The sequence below is a fragment of the Watersipora subatra genome, chromosome 9 (genome assembly GCF_963576615.1).
Source record: "Watersipora subatra chromosome 9, tzWatSuba1.1, whole genome shotgun sequence".
Lineage (NCBI taxonomy): Eukaryota > Metazoa > Bryozoa > Gymnolaemata > Cheilostomatida > Watersiporidae > Watersipora > Watersipora subatra.
In genome coordinates, this window is record NC_088716.1 from 139,748 (window position 1) to 156,707 (window position 16,960).

General features: G+C 37.8%; 1 protein-coding gene across 1 annotated transcript; it reads right to left on the reverse strand.

The window, feature by feature from the left end:
• Positions 1 to 7,099: 7,099 nt before the first annotated feature.
• LOC137404135 (uncharacterized) lies at positions 7,100 to 10,475 on the reverse strand. Its single transcript, XM_068090290.1, has 7 exons — positions 10,416 to 10,475; positions 10,037 to 10,155; positions 9,300 to 9,453; positions 8,898 to 9,208; positions 8,208 to 8,268; positions 7,673 to 7,749; positions 7,100 to 7,156 (listed from the first exon to the last, which is right to left on the reverse strand). The coding sequence occupies exons 1-7, from the start codon at positions 10,471 to 10,473 to the stop codon at positions 7,100 to 7,102; spliced, it is 837 nt and encodes a 278-aa protein (XP_067946391.1). The 5' UTR covers positions 10,474 to 10,475.
• Positions 10,476 to 16,960: the final 6,485 nt, after the last annotated feature.

A 16,960-nucleotide genomic window follows, 5' to 3' on the forward strand; every position in this document is an offset into this window, starting at 1 on the left:
GGCCACCATACTATGTCCGATGCTCTCCTGATGCACTTAGATTCTCCTTGATGGCCCTTATGTATGTCTTTCAGTATATTGTCCCTTTCCAATTCAGGAATGAAAACTCGGTTCATGAAGAATATGATGCCATCAACTTGTGTCAAGTAGTCTCTAAATGTGTACACGTTCTTTACCACATCGGGAATCTGCTTACTGTTTGGCCAACCCTCATTGGTGAATTTAACAAAAATCGTCCTGCGTCATCTGCTATCAGCGCCGCTTTGATCCTAGCCAGCCTGCCTGAAGCTATTGGTAGTTCGGCCAAACTCTCGTCAGCCCATGACTCTCCAGTCTCTGTCATGGCATTTACCTCTAGCGAGGTCGATCTAGACAATGCGTCCGCCAAGACGAGCTTACTCCCGGGCGTGTAAAAAACTTTATATGAATATGTCATCATTCTCAAGCGAAATCTTTGGACTCTAATGGGCAACTTAGCCAATTATTTAGTACCCAAAATAGCTACGAGTGGCTTGTGATCTGTTTCTATCAGAATGTCTTTCCCCAAGATATAGTAGGAAAATTTATCACAGGCCCAACAGATTGCGAGCGCCTCCTTCTCAATCTGAGCATATTTTCTTTCGGTAGAAGACAAAGAACGAGAAGCGTATGCCACTGGTCGCCAGTCACCTTCAATTTTTTGCATTAGTGCTGCACCCAAGCCAAAAGAAGATGAGTCTGCACTAATCAGTGTGTCGGCTGTCACTGAATAAGGTGTGAGAATGGGAGTCTTTGCCAGCAGCTCTTTCAAGTGTCTGAACTGCTCAATCTGCTCAGGACCCCATATCCATTCACAGTCATTCCCGAGAAGCCTACGTAGATGTCCTGTTGACTCTGCTAGCCGAGGGGAGAACTTTCCTAGATAGTTGACTATCCCAAAGAAACGTCGTAGCTCCTTCTTAGTGGAAGGAGTCGGGAATTCTAAAATGGCTCTAGTCTTTTCCGGATCTGCTCGAATCCCTCTACTGTCTATCACATGACCTAAGAACTTAGTCTCCCGCACGCCAAACTCGCACTTATCTCTATTTAGTGTGATTCCAGCTGTTCTTAACCGAGCCAAAACATGATGGAGACGTTCTTCGTGTTGCTTCTTGGTGGCTCCGTGCACGAGTATGTCATCCATGTGACACACTACGCCCTTCAAGTCAACCAACACTTTCTGCATCTCTCTCTGAAATATTTCCGGCGCGCTGCTAATGCCGAAGGGCAATCGCTTACAGAAGTATCTCCCAAAGGGAGTAATGAAGGTTGTAAGTTATTGGGAAGCAGGCTGAAGCTTCAACTGCCAATACCCTGAATTAGCATCTAACTTGCTAAACAACTTAGAAACTCCCAACTCACTTAACGTTTCTTCTGCTGTTGGCAAGGGGTGATGCTCTCCTTTTATAGACTTGTTAAGATTTGTAAAGTCTATACACACCCGTAATTTACCATTTTTCTTGGGAACTACTATGCACGGTGCACACCATTGAGTAGGTTTCTCGATACGCTCGATTACCCCTAGCTGTTCCATTCTATTGAGTTCGTTCTGCAGCATATCCTTTCTTGCAGCCGCTACTCTCCTAGGGACAGCCTGAACAAATGGTGTACAGTTATTTTCCAGGGTTATTTTCACCTGAGCATCCATTGTTCCCAGACCTTTAAACAATTCCGGGTAGCTTGCAAGCCAATGTATATCTGCTTCTACACTATCAGTGAAGTTAATAAGACCTAATTTAGAAATGGCTGGCTTTCCCAACAGCGGCGTCACCAAATTCTTAACAAAATAAACTGTCTCGCGAACTTCCACCTCCGAAGAGGACAATGTTACCTCCTTTTGGCCTGTAACAACCAATCTATGGTTTCCAGCGCCTCTGAGGATTTTGTTAGAGTGATTGACGTTTTCCACTAAATTGGCCATAGACGTCGGCACAGCTGTAACTGCGGCTCCCGTGTCTAGTTTAAATTTCACCTGATGTGAATTCAGTCTGATGTTCGCGATCCATGCTTTTGGAGTTTCAGTAATATTTTCAATCGTGAGTCCATCTAGTCATTCCGAGTCGGAGCCAAAGTACAAACTCTCTAGTCCCTCGGACTCCTGCGTGAGCTCGCTAGTTATATTTATCTGCGATCCTTTTTTTGTTTTACATGCCTTAGCTCTAGCCCAGTGCCCTTTCTCTTTACAGATATAACAAGTCGCGTTGCGTGCAGGGCATCTCTCTCTCGGATGCGAGTCTCTGTTACAAAAGAAACACTTTTGTTTGCCCTGTTGACCGTAAGTTCGCTTTTTGAATTTGTCGCTAGTTGCAGTATAATTTTTTACCGCATCTAAGTTATCATCATGGGTTTCCCCTAATAATTTTGCAGCTTGAGCATGGTGGGATATGAACTGTTTAGCTTTTCGAATACAAGTCGCCAAGTCTAACTCTTCAACATCGATAAGTTGTTCTCTGAGTTTGTTATCCGCCACTCCTACCACAATTCTGTCTCTTATCAACTGGTCACGCATGTTGCCGTAGTCACAGTTGTCAGCCTGGGTATGAACTTCAGTAATAAATTGGTGAATTGACATAGATCCTTGTTTAAGACTGTTGAATTTTACTCGTTCATAAATTACATTTCTGACGGGTTCAAAATGATTGTCAAACATGGCGATTACATTCACCAATGTTCTTGTTCTACCTTCTTCCGTATCATGAAAATTAAATTGGTCATAGATAGGAACACTGTCCGATCCCATTAGCATTAGCAGGTTTGCAATTTTCTCTTCTTCTTCCATATCGCCATACTTTTTGGCTATTCTGAGGATATTAAATTGCCTTTTGAATGTTTTCCACGATACTGAAAGATTTTCATCTTTGAAATTTAATTTCTTTACAAAGCGATCATCTTTACTTCCTTCCGCCATTATTTATTTATATACTGGTTTCTAACAACTATTTACTTAGTTATTCAGTTCCTAGGATTCATCCAAATCCTCAACTTACCTCACGAGTACCGAACAACGCAAATTATAGTTAGTAAACCCGGTAAGATTCAGCCAAACCTTCACTACTAGGCTTAGAGGTAATTAACAACGCTAGCGTGAGTACGCTTATTCCGACACCATATAGGAATACACGGGATATATACCTGTTAGTCGAGCGTTGACGTCCTTCTAGTAAGCCTCCAGGTTGACGAATGACTCCGTAGCCTTATCCCCGTCCTCTCATGCGCATCGGATCAGTCCGACCAATCAGACACCTCTTACAGTTGTATTATACACCACTTGAAAAAGGACAAAATTTCCTACAAGAAACTACAAATTATTTTTTGTAATAAAGTAAATGCAAAAGAGTGAGATGTTGAGAGCGAGGTAAGAATATTCCAGTAGAGATCAGCATGTCGATCGGGTTTGTTTGGAATCAAGCGTTTTTGTTTCCGGCTTTTGGTCACGGGACTCTGTGAAACTACGTATACGGCTCTGACTATACCCATATTGGTAGTTGCTATGGAATTTTTCATAACCCAAGATCATAACTGTAGGCTCTAACTGCGGGTGCGCGCATATATGTGGCCATTTCCTCTTTTAATGCTTCAGGCTAGAACAAAATAAACAATCGCAAAATTACGGCTTGTTGATGCTAGATGAGTATTTCTACTTAGAATCTGAGTCAGCTGCCTCAGATCATAGTGAAAGCGATGATGAGAATTGTGATAATAGGGCAACCTTAGAAATACAGCTGCTTACGCAGTATGTGGCTGCTAACGATAATGCGAATTAATTAAATCAAATTACAGAGAATAACGATCAGCCTATCACTGCTAATAACATTCCCATTCTAGCTGTTGACATCAAACTAATAAGTGGGTGCAAATGTAGGGAATCTGATAAGGAAATTATGTCATCTGAACAATTAAGCCTCATTAGAACTGTATATCAAGGATTGCCGAAGGAAACATTGGATATGGTTGCGTTGGGACAAATTGCCACTTGCATAACAAACAAACCTCTCCAATGCGCTACAATAAATCTCTGCAGCGTACTCGTGCTACACTGTGTGAGTGTTAAACTACATAAAAAGAGCTCTAGATTGAATAGTCACTTGATGAGTTGGGTTGATATTTTCGCATCACATATTTTTCGCATCGTTGACCTTACCACGACCTTCTGTATAGGTGGACGATTCTGAATACACATCCAGCTCTTTGTTAAGTTGTTGGACTGTCATTATATGCAGTCATACCAATATAGCTTGATGAGAATTGCCCAGTTTGAAGCATACCCTTTTAATGAATACATCCAGGACGGTGAGCTTTTAGCCACATGTATTGTTAACCTTACCATGACCTTTGGGATGTCAACCGTCAATCGAATTGGAATAAAAATGCAACGATCATCTGTTTCAAGGTTTTATTGTGAAGAATGCCGGGTTTCATCAATATAGGTTGAGATTAAGTGGTTGGTTGCTATGGCATTTTGATTTGTAAGAAAATACCATGATTTACAGTTCATGAATCACCAACTTTATTCTGATTAAACTCAAAACAACAGTTTTAGTTTATCATGAGACCTTCTCTACTAAATCTTGCCTAACCTGGGTATAAATAATCCAAATTAAAAAAATTTTAAATGCATTAAAATCCTCAGAATTCGCTGATTTTAAATCTTTAAATAACTCAAAAATGTGGTTTTAGCACAATTGTACATTCTGACTGCCTGGGTCACATATGTTATCAGCCAGAATAAAATGGACAACCCCTCTCAGGTGAGTCTAGGCCATGCGACAATAGGTGAGAATGTCATAACAAGCCTGTCGGGCCCCTAGTTTTAACTATTTTGATACCTTTGGATACAGGTGAGAATGACAAAAACTGCATTGCAATGAGCCTCCTGTATCCATTATATAAAATATTCAATTATGACAGGCAACACAAGGTGGAGATAAATCCTGAATATCTTTTACTGTTTACATAAGAACTAAGGCAAATGTAGCAATATTGAAGTAATATTCAGTATTAACATAGTTCAGCAGTATAAATGCCAAGCTGTTATACATGTGGCCTAAAAATGGTAAAAATTCATTCTCACAAAACTATTCAGGGCGACATGAGTAAACAAAGTAATAGGTTTCCACAAGTATTGTGATTTGCATGGAGAAGCAAGTCGGGCACCTAATTTTAACCATTTCAATTTTTTCAGGATACAAGTCAAAATGACTAAAATGCATTTCCATAAGCCTACTGTATCTATTGAGTTGAATTATTAAAATATTCAACTATGACAGGCAACACAAGGGGGAGATAAATCCTGAATATCTTTCACTGTTTACATGGGAACTAACGCAAATGTAGCAATATTGAAGTAATATTCAGTATTAACAAGGCTCACCGGTATAAATACCAAGTTTTTATACACATGGCCTAAAAATTGTAAAAGTTCATTCTCACAAAACTATTCAGGGCGACATGAGTAAATAAAGTAATAGGTTTCCACAAGTATTGTGATTTGTATGGAGAAGCAAGTTGGACACCTAGTTTTAACCATTTCAATTTCTCAGGATACAAGTAAAAATGACTAAAATGCATTTCAATAAGCCTACTGTATCTACTGAGTTGAATTATTAAAATATTCAACTATGACAGGCAACACAAGGGGGAGATAAATCCTGAATATCATTTACTTTTTACATGAGAACTAAGGCAAATGTAGCAACACTGAAATAATATTCAGTATTAACATGGCTCAGCAGTATAAATACCAAGTTTTTAGACATGTGGGACAAGAATTGTAGAAATTCGTTAATAGATAAATATTATCTATCTACTCTGGAGTTGTCTATTCATACCAGCAGGTGTCCGCACCAGTGAGACAGCCATGACACTTTCAGCCATCACTGCCTTACCAAAAAAACAGTGATTTACAAAACTGTTCTGGACCACATCAGTGCACATCCTAAGGCTTCGAAAACTTTATGATGGTTTGTATGGACTAAGCAGGTGAGCAAGTTGCATAAATCAACCTGATTGGACAACAGGTTAGAATTGTGTTAGAATGTTGTGGTTATGTGTAGAGGGTCCCTGTGATCACTTTTATTGAACATAATTATAAGATTACACAAAGGATCACAACAAAGCTGTGTAGGGAACTCCACTCAAGAGTAAGCAAGATTCCGTTCTATTCTATTTCTTCTTCCTATTGTTACCAATCCTCAAATAGAATAATGCAAGCCGGGTAGTTTGATCTGATGAATTGATTATTGCAACAAAGTGTTATTTTCTGTTGATTATTAATTGATATATTATATTACTATTATATTACATATTTTTATATTATACAACTTTGTGGTAAAAAAGTAAAGAATGTCTGTGTATGTGGATGCTTGCTGGTGGCAGATAGGAGTTGCTGGTCATGTTGACTGGACATGTTCCTGCAAAAGAAGGAAAAACGGTAAAGAAATGCTGTCTAAAGTGACAAAACAAGATGTGCATTAGTTACCCGGTAAAAACACATGGCTATATGATGATTCAGCTGGAGAGGCGATACCCTTTTCGGCTGATGTCCTTGCAACTAACTTGTATGATATGAATGCATTGCGTGACAAAAATCGGGCGACCTATAGCCATGAATGGGGTGCAGATTTGACTCCATGATTGTGGCAATCTTTATCAATGATTAGGTAAACAATAAGACTTTCAGCAAAGCACTTTTTGCTTGCGTAACTGGCTAAACTCACCTTATAGTTTAGCAGTGCCAAAGTTTGTTTGAGATTTCTAGAGGGCTCCCAGGTGTTACTTCGGCAACAAAATAAAATTGAGATGATTATTAGTCTGATCAGCTGGTGGGTTTTAAGATGCTACATGTTTCCGCTCTTAACATAAGGTCATTGTGCTTTGTTGCAGCAATGACTAAATAAATAAATGACAACTCAATACAGCATCAATTGCTCTATTGTTGATAATCCTGATTTGTGTATACTCTGCTAAATTGTTATTTTCATCGTATTGACTGGCTGAAGCTGAGTCATGACTAAAAGCATGGATTTTAGTCACGACTCAGCCCATGAATATTCGCCCCTAATAGACATTCGGCTGACGTGACTTACTGTGATGAATAATGTTTCCACTTGACCAGGTACAGTGTTCTACCATTCTTGTCCTGAAAAAGATTCAGAAACAAATTATGAGAATCGAAAAGTGAAAGAGAGAGGAGAGGAGGGGCAGAAAATCTATGTCAAACATATTGTAACATGTGGCAGTGAATGTAGTCCACGCATGACCAGAGGTTGAAACTTTTTGAACACAAAATATCAATTTGCATTCCAAATATGTGTCAAGTTGTCTTTTCTCGACAGTAACATTACCCATTGCTGACACAAAAAATTGATCAAATTTGCACCTATCTAATAAAACAGTGCCATAAGATATTGAACGTCATTTAAAAATAATACACATAGATTACCGAGTACACCATTTCAGGTATTTGTAATGATCATACCCAGTTAATTAACCAATTTAGTCCTTTTAGGCAATTTTTTGCCAAAGGATAGATCCCCAGGATTATAGATGTTTATTGGCATGAAAAGACGAAAAATTACCATGATTTGGACCTTGGTATACTTCAATGTGTACTCTAAAACACTGGAAAAGTGCCTTTGACTGTTCATCAACTTACCAACTTTTCACTGAATATCTCTTCTGCATCTGAGTCAGAATTGTTTGGGTTAATATATTCTGCTGGAGTAGTATTTCCTATACAACAAAGAAAAACCATATCTTTGGTGAAAAAAGACGCAATGATTGAGCTGCTAGCAACCAGTGCATATCACAGCATGTTAGCGCAACAAGTAATTTGTACAAGCGAAAAGCCCATCCCGAATCAGACCTGAAATCAACCATGGTTAGCTGAAGAAAGCAAATTATTTGATCATTTACTGCCACCCTGTGGGCTGTTGGCATGTCGTGATTATGACAAAGCTGCTAGTGAGTGAGGCAAACGCAAGCTGTGTTGTGGTTATTTGGCTGCCAATTAAAATACAAACATGTCAAATTATGACATGTTAAACAAAATGGTAACAAAATCACGACACCAGGTTGTTATAACTGATAGTATTGCAGGGTTGTTTTGTGAATTCCACTATAGGCAAAAAAAGACACCATCCATGGGCAGCAAAAACTCTTTTTATTCTTTTCTTTCCTTCCTCTCCCACCTCTCCTCGCAAGAAGAGTGGTGAGGGAAGGAAAGAAGAGAATAACAAGAGTTTTTGCTGCCTATGCACCACACAGAAGAAAACTTTTACCTGCGAAGCAGCCATCCTCTCTAAGAGAAAATAAAATAGCAAAATAGTCAATTTCATCATGGTCATAGCGCATCACTGTACAATTGATAAGAGATTCAACACAACAACAATGAAAAATGAAACAGCATTTTCTACTTACTAGAGCGCTGCTTATTCGGCCTTTTTCTCTGCTTACACTGGAAAATAACAGTACTGAGGTCAATGGCATTCAGAAATTATGGGTACTTTAAATTTGAGTAAAGGTCAATTGCAAAGTAAATATCTCATGACGTAGACAAACATATCAGCAATGAAATTGCTTGACTGAGGTTCAACAAAATTAGACAGTGAGAAATGAGCTATGGCTTTACTTACTTTGTGTGTCTGTGTGTGCCATGCTTTGTCAGCACACCTTTTCTACAACAAACGATATTGAACATTTCATTGCTGGGTCTGTATTAGTTTTTCTGAACCGTTTGTCTATCTTATATGTCATAATTTGTATGAAGAAAGATGACCAAACAATGGGAAGCAATTCATATGCATTGTTTCTCTAAAGATCTCGTATTATTTAAAATTTTGGTTTCTTTTGGGACGAAATATTAGGAATACTATACTTACAGCCTTTGTAGGTGTTGGTGTGGTTGAGGAAGTAGTAGTAGTAGCTGATCTGGGAGCAGAGGTAAAAGGTAATGTAGGAGCAGATGATATGGGAGCAGATGTAGAAGTTAATGTGGGAGCAGATGTGGAAGGTAATGTTGGAGCAGGTGTAGCAGGTAATATGGGAACAGATGTAGAAGGTAATGTGGGTGCAGATGTAGACGTTAATATGGGAGCAGATGTAGAAGTAGCAAATGTGGAAGCTGATGTGGTAGCTGATGTGGAAGCAGATGTGGGGTTATACGGTTTATAGGTCCTTTGCACATAGTCTTCTGCAACAACACAATCACATAGGGGAGTAGGATGTAATATAAAACAGGCAATTAAGTTATGCTGTACATTGAAAAGACCAAGGGAACTTACTACATCTTGTCATATCATTGAACGCTTCTTTGATGACTGACACAATTTCAGTCTGGTGGCATCCTTCCTCGATAATAGTAGACAAGGTACCTTTGCCTGAAGGTTTGAATACCAGGCATAAAACAGATAAACCTGCACCGTGGGCGTGGGCAGCCTGTAAAAATGAACATTAACAATATTATAAGAGTGTATGATACATTCGTTCATACCATGAATTACAGCAACAACATGAAAAGCAAATCTTCTACTAGCTGATAATATACCATTGCACTAGACGTGAGCTGGTACAGATTTGTTGAGCTTGGAGAATTTGCACTATTTTCTCAGTTATTTGGATGCTAGGTATTCCTAAAATAACTCTTTTGCATGGGTTGTTGTCGCATTCATTTCATCTACTAAGGAAAGCTGTCCTATATTCAGTTGGGCTTGTGCAACTATTACTGGCATGTTAAGCTTCAGGGGACCAATCAATAGTGTTGTAGTCACCGCCATTACAAGGCTTCAAAACCAATATTACAAGTGATTTTTCACATTAACCACGTTTGTATCTGAATCTACTATACTTTGATATCTGCATACTTTCGGACATTTTTAATGTAAACAAAACCTGAATTGCAGCCACAAAAGTAAGTTGTTTTAAAGTTGAGCCTGAGCGTATTTAAAGCTTTCTATTTACACAATTTGACATGTCAGTCTTATAACTTGACGTAAAGCAAAATATATTTTACTTCACTCACAGCACGCTCCAGTGCATCCACATAGTATTTTGTGGTCTTCTTCCCAGCCCAGCCCTCCTCCCGCCTTTTCTTAAGTGTAGACATCCTTGTCTGTGCCTTCAAATCACGGAAGATGATAGCTGTGAAAACAATAAATGGGTACAGATAAAACTATCGCAAACAGAATAAAACTTTGACATTTTGACATTGATGGATAACCTGGCACTGCAAAGCACGCATTTCCACATGGGGTGGAGTTCTGATGATCTAAAGCTGTTATTGAGAACAGTGAGATTTAGGCAAAACAAGAAAAGAGTTCTATGCTAAAAGACCATGCAAAGCAATCACGACTATTAGTATTAACACAGAAGCTTTTAAATGATGATTGTTTTAGACTTACGACATGCACTACACTTTGTGGCATTGATGGCATTAATGGCCCCACACTGGCACTTCATCTTGACAACTAAATGTAAATGCAAAAAGGAAAATTTAAGGACAGCTTACTTTTATTTTGATGTGACTGGGTGCTTTGCCTGTGAATCATAACAAATTATTATAAATATTGCAGAATTAAAAGGGTAGCGAGCTCACTGTTTTAAAACAAATAGACAAACTTACCACATGCATTACATTTATTTTTAGATACATTTCCTGTGCTACCGCAAATGCTACAACTTCTTTTCATAATGCTGCAAGCTAAAACACAGACAAAAGAACATCAGACAATAAAATATGAGGTGGTGGTAGCGTGATACCAGTAATATAAGTAATAACAAGGAGACACCCCAACAGTCTGACCGCTTCCAGCATATAAAATGAGCTGTTAGATATGTTCATAAAACAAACAATAACATGAAAAGACATATTGTAGAGACTTTATTGCTTCAAGCCATATACAGTGAAACTTGGATAACTCGCCCTCGGATAGCTCGAACACATGGTTAACTCGAATGGATTTGTTTGGTCCGTTCCCACGCAATGATAAAATGCTTTAGATAACTCGACCTTAACTTCGTTAATTCGAACAGTTTTTTTGCCCAACGGCTACCGAGACGATTGTTATCGCTCTAGAATATCACTTTATTCCAAGCCATAGAGATAAACAACAACTTTTAGTAGTTCTTAGGCGTCATTATTACCACTATCGGCAAAATATTTTCGTTAACGACTTTTTTAAAAGTTTGCAAAAAATTAAATTTTACCAAACATCCACTTGGGGATAGCCCTTCGCAAGCAAGGAGAAGCGTCACATCACCAAAAACAAACAAACGAATCTCAAGTAATAAGAGGAAAATATTTATACTTTCTGATAAAAATTGTTAAAACATTACATGAGAGGTCCCTTAACTTGAAACAAGCAATAAATGCTTTTGATTTATATATAGTTTGTATATGTACTGATAAATACAATAATACATGCACTTGTGAGTGTTCTCATAACTTGAACGCTCTAATAACTCTAACACTTTCTTTCGGTTCCGTGAATGTCGAGTTAGCCGAGTTTCACTGTATTAGATTTTTGTGCGTGGTTCACTGGTGATTCATGATCATAACTTTTTTTTAATAAACTGAGCGCCGCTTCATATGGTACATGTCCAGCTTAGGAGCCTGGTCTCCAGTCTCAAGATGAAGTCGAAAAGTTGTAATGTTAAATATGTACCAATTGACGTACCGTCTAAGCAAAGAAATCTACACTTGAGTCACCTGGATCACTCTCATTGTAAAGTTAAGGTATGGCTAAGTTCAGAATTTTAGATTACCAGTACAGCCGTAGTAGGTAGTGATTATGAATTTTCAACTACACATGACCTTCAGCAAAGATATTAAACACATATGTCCTGAATCGTTATTCAATTGTGCAGCCACCTCGCTAAATCAGTTTATGGATAGGGTTAATTAAGCCTGCACCCAATCAATTCCCTTTATTTTGCTATACTTATGGGTACCTATGCTGGGTCTTTATAAGGTGTGTAATTTCAGAAATGCATTACAACTGAATTGTGTTTGGATGTTTTTTAATCAACAGGGTTTGAAAACTTGGCTGTGTGTAAGACTAATGAGGTTGCTAGATAGTTTTCACGGCCTTGAACTCTCCAAATTGTATTTGCTGTGAGCTACCCTTTAACTTCTGCCCATGTACAAATTTAGCTATCGGCCTACTGCCAGCCTTTTACCGAAAATTGCCGATTTTTCTTCATGATATGTATACAATTTTTTCTTCAACTTCAAACTTATCTATAACACTTTGTTATATATTTTATTTTGCTAACATGTTAACCAATAGTACTATGCAAAAAAATTCAATGTATCCACGCTTTGTGCATTGCTAAAGCTATGTGAAGCCACGATCGCTTCGAAGCTAAAACGATCCTCTAAAATGTTCATTACTCTCCCAAAACTATTACGTTCACCATCATCAGAGTCAATGATGCTATTTTAATTATCTGTGTCATCACGAAAAGCTGAATCTTAATTGGTTATGATGGCACCAACACAAATAATTTTCTGTTTTCTGGCTCGCGCGGTACTTAACAAAACTTACACAAAAATGTTCGTTTTTATGTTGGAAATTCACAAACAAAAAATTACAACTACTTCGTTATTTGAGGACCACTTTAGGGAGAAATCTTCGGACAACACTGTCAATACTATAAAAGTTAATACAATAAAAATACTATAACTGTAACAAATTAACAAATGGTACAGCACAGTTCGGACATTTTCTCATTCTGTTTCTGATGACACAATCAAACTGCACAAGTTCTTTTAGCGTATCATTAAGCCTAAGTCTATGGTACTTAGTAGTCTAGTTATCTAGCGTAGCATTATGTTCAAGTTATTAGCGCTGAAGAATTGTCCAACGAAAGAATAATAAATTATTTCTCCGGAAAACGTGTGGTGTCCGAATACAACAGAGCACCTAACAAAAAAATCTACGGGTCAGCTTGGATGGACACGCCCACCACTATATCGACTAATATAGTCGTGCAGGTGAAGAATGTACTGCAATATTATAAGCGGGTTGTATTGTTGACGATATCAGTCGTATACGCATAGCCTTTCACCACAACCACATACGCCGACCCGCGCCCACAACTCTATCGACTAATATAGTCGTACAGGTGAGGGATATACAGGAAAATACCCATTATTTTTATAACAGGAGGCGGTGAGAAGAAAGAGAGAAGGGAATATTGCAAAAACATCGCACCATCATATTGACATTTCCAACGGTACACATTTTTTAGACAAGTGATAGCGGGCATAAACTGAAGCCTACTGTAGCCTGTAGTATATCAGGATTTGACTTATAGCAGCTACTGTAAAATATTATGTTAAAAAATTTTAACCTCTCCACTGGGCTTGTTACAAACACATGAAGCATCAATGCCTTAATGACTGCATTTGCCCGAACACATTTGCGCCCAAACAACAGCAAGGTTAAAAGGTTAAAATAATATGTTCATCGTGAACATATTCTTTCACTGCAGCCGCTACATCTATATATCAAATTTTGGTATATGAAGATCTGCAATGGACTTTTTCTGCCAGACATCGACCTTTGAAAGTTGTTTATTATTGGATGTTTTGAGTGCTAAACCTTCCTGCTTCTCGGTTATTTGATGTCTAATTCTGTTGAATGTAATTGAAGAGTAAATGAGATGTTGCGATGTTTGAACTGCAGACTTCTCTGTTGCTTCTCACCACCACCATTCACAATGCATGTATTGCTGGCGATATGAGCCCGTTATTAATTTATGTTCTCTCATGTACCACCTATGCTCATGAAACGATGGCCAATACTAGTGAAACTACCATATACATTTTCATATTATAAAAAAAACTTGGAAGCACCAAGTAGCCTAATCGTGCAAACAGGTAAAACGTTTGCACTACTTCAACAATTTCAGACGTAGATATTAATGCAAAACCTTATGCAGTGAAACTAGGCTGGCTTTACACTAAGTGTTGTCTTCCTTGCTTATATTGTGCTACGTGTTTTAGTCCATGACATCGGCAGTCATTCATGGCGCAAGTTAACACTAATAAACTTTGAGTGAAACTGCAATTTTTCAAGTATACATTTAGCCACTGAATCGCCAAACGCAATAGAACTACAATGACGATATCAAAACAAGCTCTTAGTGAAAACAGCTCTTTTTAATTACCAATATATTATGTTCTCCCACACTTACGCGCTGGCCAAGTGGTGGAAAATCAAATTATAATGATGACGATAATAAGAGATCTGACCAACTTACGTTGACCCGATAGCAAAAAATACCGCCAAAATAGTATAAAACAGCATGTAAAATACATTGTTGAACATTCATAATTATTGAAAATTGGTTACATAATTTATCAAACACATACATGTACAGTCTCACAGACAACATGTGTAGATTCTTCTTGAGACATATGGCTTGTGCGTGGAAAAATCTAGTTCCTATCCAAAAAGTCCTGCGATCGCGGTGCGCGATATACGGTATATACGGTAGAAGAATTTCCTATCCTAAAAGTCTCGCAACAACCCGCTTAATCTCTCTCACTCCAATCCTGCGTGTAATTGATATAGGAAGTAATAAGTAACTGTAATTTATTCAGAATAGTGCACCATCCTCATTTTGCTACTAGCCCGAGGTGAGATAAGTAGTTAGTGAATGGAGCCTTGTTGTAAAATAATAAACCAGCACCAAGTCTGGCTTGCATACAGGCTAGACCATCCACAGAGGGAGAGCAGAAAGTTCAGCAACATTTGTTATTGAGCTTGGTGCTTTCCTTCTGTGATAGCTAGTTCATCTTGAGTGGTATTATTGTTTACTAGGTTTATTTATTTTAAGAATCATTATATGACGAAACATTTACGTCAACATCCCAAACACCCACCCTCTTTTTCCTTGTTAATATTATCGCTTTTTGTGTGGCAGACTGATTGTAGTGGCAAACTTTTGATCGTGACTGTGTAGACTTATTAGGACTAAAGGTTAACATAAATCTCAGTCAATCAATAATCAGTACAGGCCCAGGCAAAAGTAAATGCAATGTAACAGTAATTATACCTTGCACAACATTACCCACTTACTTTAAACGACTGCAGCTGTACCTTTTTCACTTATCAGCATCACTCTTTAGAACAAGATTGCATTGGTCAGTAGATTTGCAATAGGGTTTGATGTTTGTTAGTAGTAGTCTGAGCCAAATACCGGTATTATTTCCTAAACTACTGTTACAGTACCCGTTCTGTTTGTTTACAGCTTGAAGACGGTGGTTACTCCATTACCATGTACACGGTAGGCTACATGCACTCAGTACTTTAGATGGTCTTCAAGCACCCATAGAATAATATGAGCTGAGACACACGATGAAGTATGCGGTCGCAAAGCAAGACAAGAGCTTCACTGTTCCACTCAATGCCGGTACGCTCTTAACGTTCTGAAACTGGTTACTTACAGGCTTAAATGTGTATATATAAATATATTTATGTTATATATATTTATATATAAATATTGATAATAAATATAATTGAACATTATATATATTTATATATAAATATATATAATGTTCAATTAGGCCTGCCTGGGCTAGCAGGGAGTCTGGAGTGACAGATTTTATTGCATGTATAACAAGCTTTCAGTTTTTGTTTAGTGATATTACACTAGGTTTTTTGGTTTAGTTACTAATAGGGTATGAATCCTTGAAAGACTACGCAATATATGAAGACCTCAATGGAAGAACGATCAATGTCACAATGCTCAAGCATGAGATATAGCCATTTTAAAGTTTAAAAACTAGGACATTGATCAGTTTTGCAAAGAGGTAGTTTATTTTAAGTAGGGATATCCCTAGACCTGGATCATTTTTGCTGAAAGTTTGTCAGAGACTAAACTTTGTGACCAGAACTATCTAATGGAAAATAAACCTAGTATTTTGAGAAAATGTGACATTGATCTTTCTTTCGTTGAGGTCTTCATATATATATATGTATATATATACGTATATACACGTATATATATATAAACTTTTCTTCTGTTTGGTGTGCTATAATTTTTTCTATTTCATTAATCTTTAGAAAGTCTTGCAAAGAAGTCCAGGCGTTTCGTCAGAAAGATTCCGAGTGCGATTGTTGGTTCGAAGATAATACTATGCAAACATGGCTGAGATATCAACAGAAGGAAGAAGCAGCAATACAAAGACAAAGTGCAAGTGAGTGACAGCGATATCTTTGTGTATAGGGCTGACGTACTGCACTCATGGTAGATGTCAATAGCAATGCTACTTTTTTGTACATGTATCAGGCTCGTCTGCTTTTTTCTTACCCAAATTATATTTTGTGGTTTCAGTGTAATCTTTTATCTGCTTCACTCAGTGATTTCATGCTTAGTTGGGTCATATAAAATATCTATCTAACTGTGTTGTAGAAAGAGATTAATTCTGATCATCCATCAGTGAGGAAACGGCGAAATCTGGTTCAGGATGCGATAAAGATGATTGCACTGACAGATTGACAATAAGTCAGAATTGTGCTCCTCAAAAGTTACAGAGGAGTCATTGTGGCCCATAGCCAAACGATAGGTTTAGTGAGCACCTGGGACCCATGATATCATTATCAACAGCTAAATGTTTTTACTGTAGTGTCTACAACTTAACATTGTCTCTTTTTGTTTGTGCACACACACAATATGCAAAACCAGTCGCTTTGAAATAGAATATGCATGTTAGGCCAGCGTAACTGACGCAAGATCTGTGTTATATCCACATTATCTTTGATATCAAAAGAAATGCTTTATTCACTACCTCACTCATAAAAAGTTCAAAATACATTATAAATTTAAATATCAATAAATCTATAAACAAGTATTCAAATATCTCTCAACATGTACATACTAGAAACACATAAAAACATTCCACCCTGATGGCTTGTGGTGCTAATTGGCCGTGGTG

Bases quoted from the DNA above. Each gene is read 5' to 3' on its own strand.
- LOC137404135 (XM_068090290.1), bottom strand. From the start codon at position 10,473: ATGAAGTGCCAGTGTGGGGCCATTAATGCCATCAATGCCACAAAGTGT. The intron at 10,156-10,415 runs GTAAGTCTAAAA...TTGTTTTCACAG, and splicing joins CACAAAGTGTAGTGCATGTC to CTATCATCTTCCGTGATTTG. The intron at 7,157-7,672 runs GTAAGTTGATGA...AATCTTTTTCAG, and splicing joins AGATATTCAGTGAAAAGTTG to GACAAGAATGGTAGAACACT.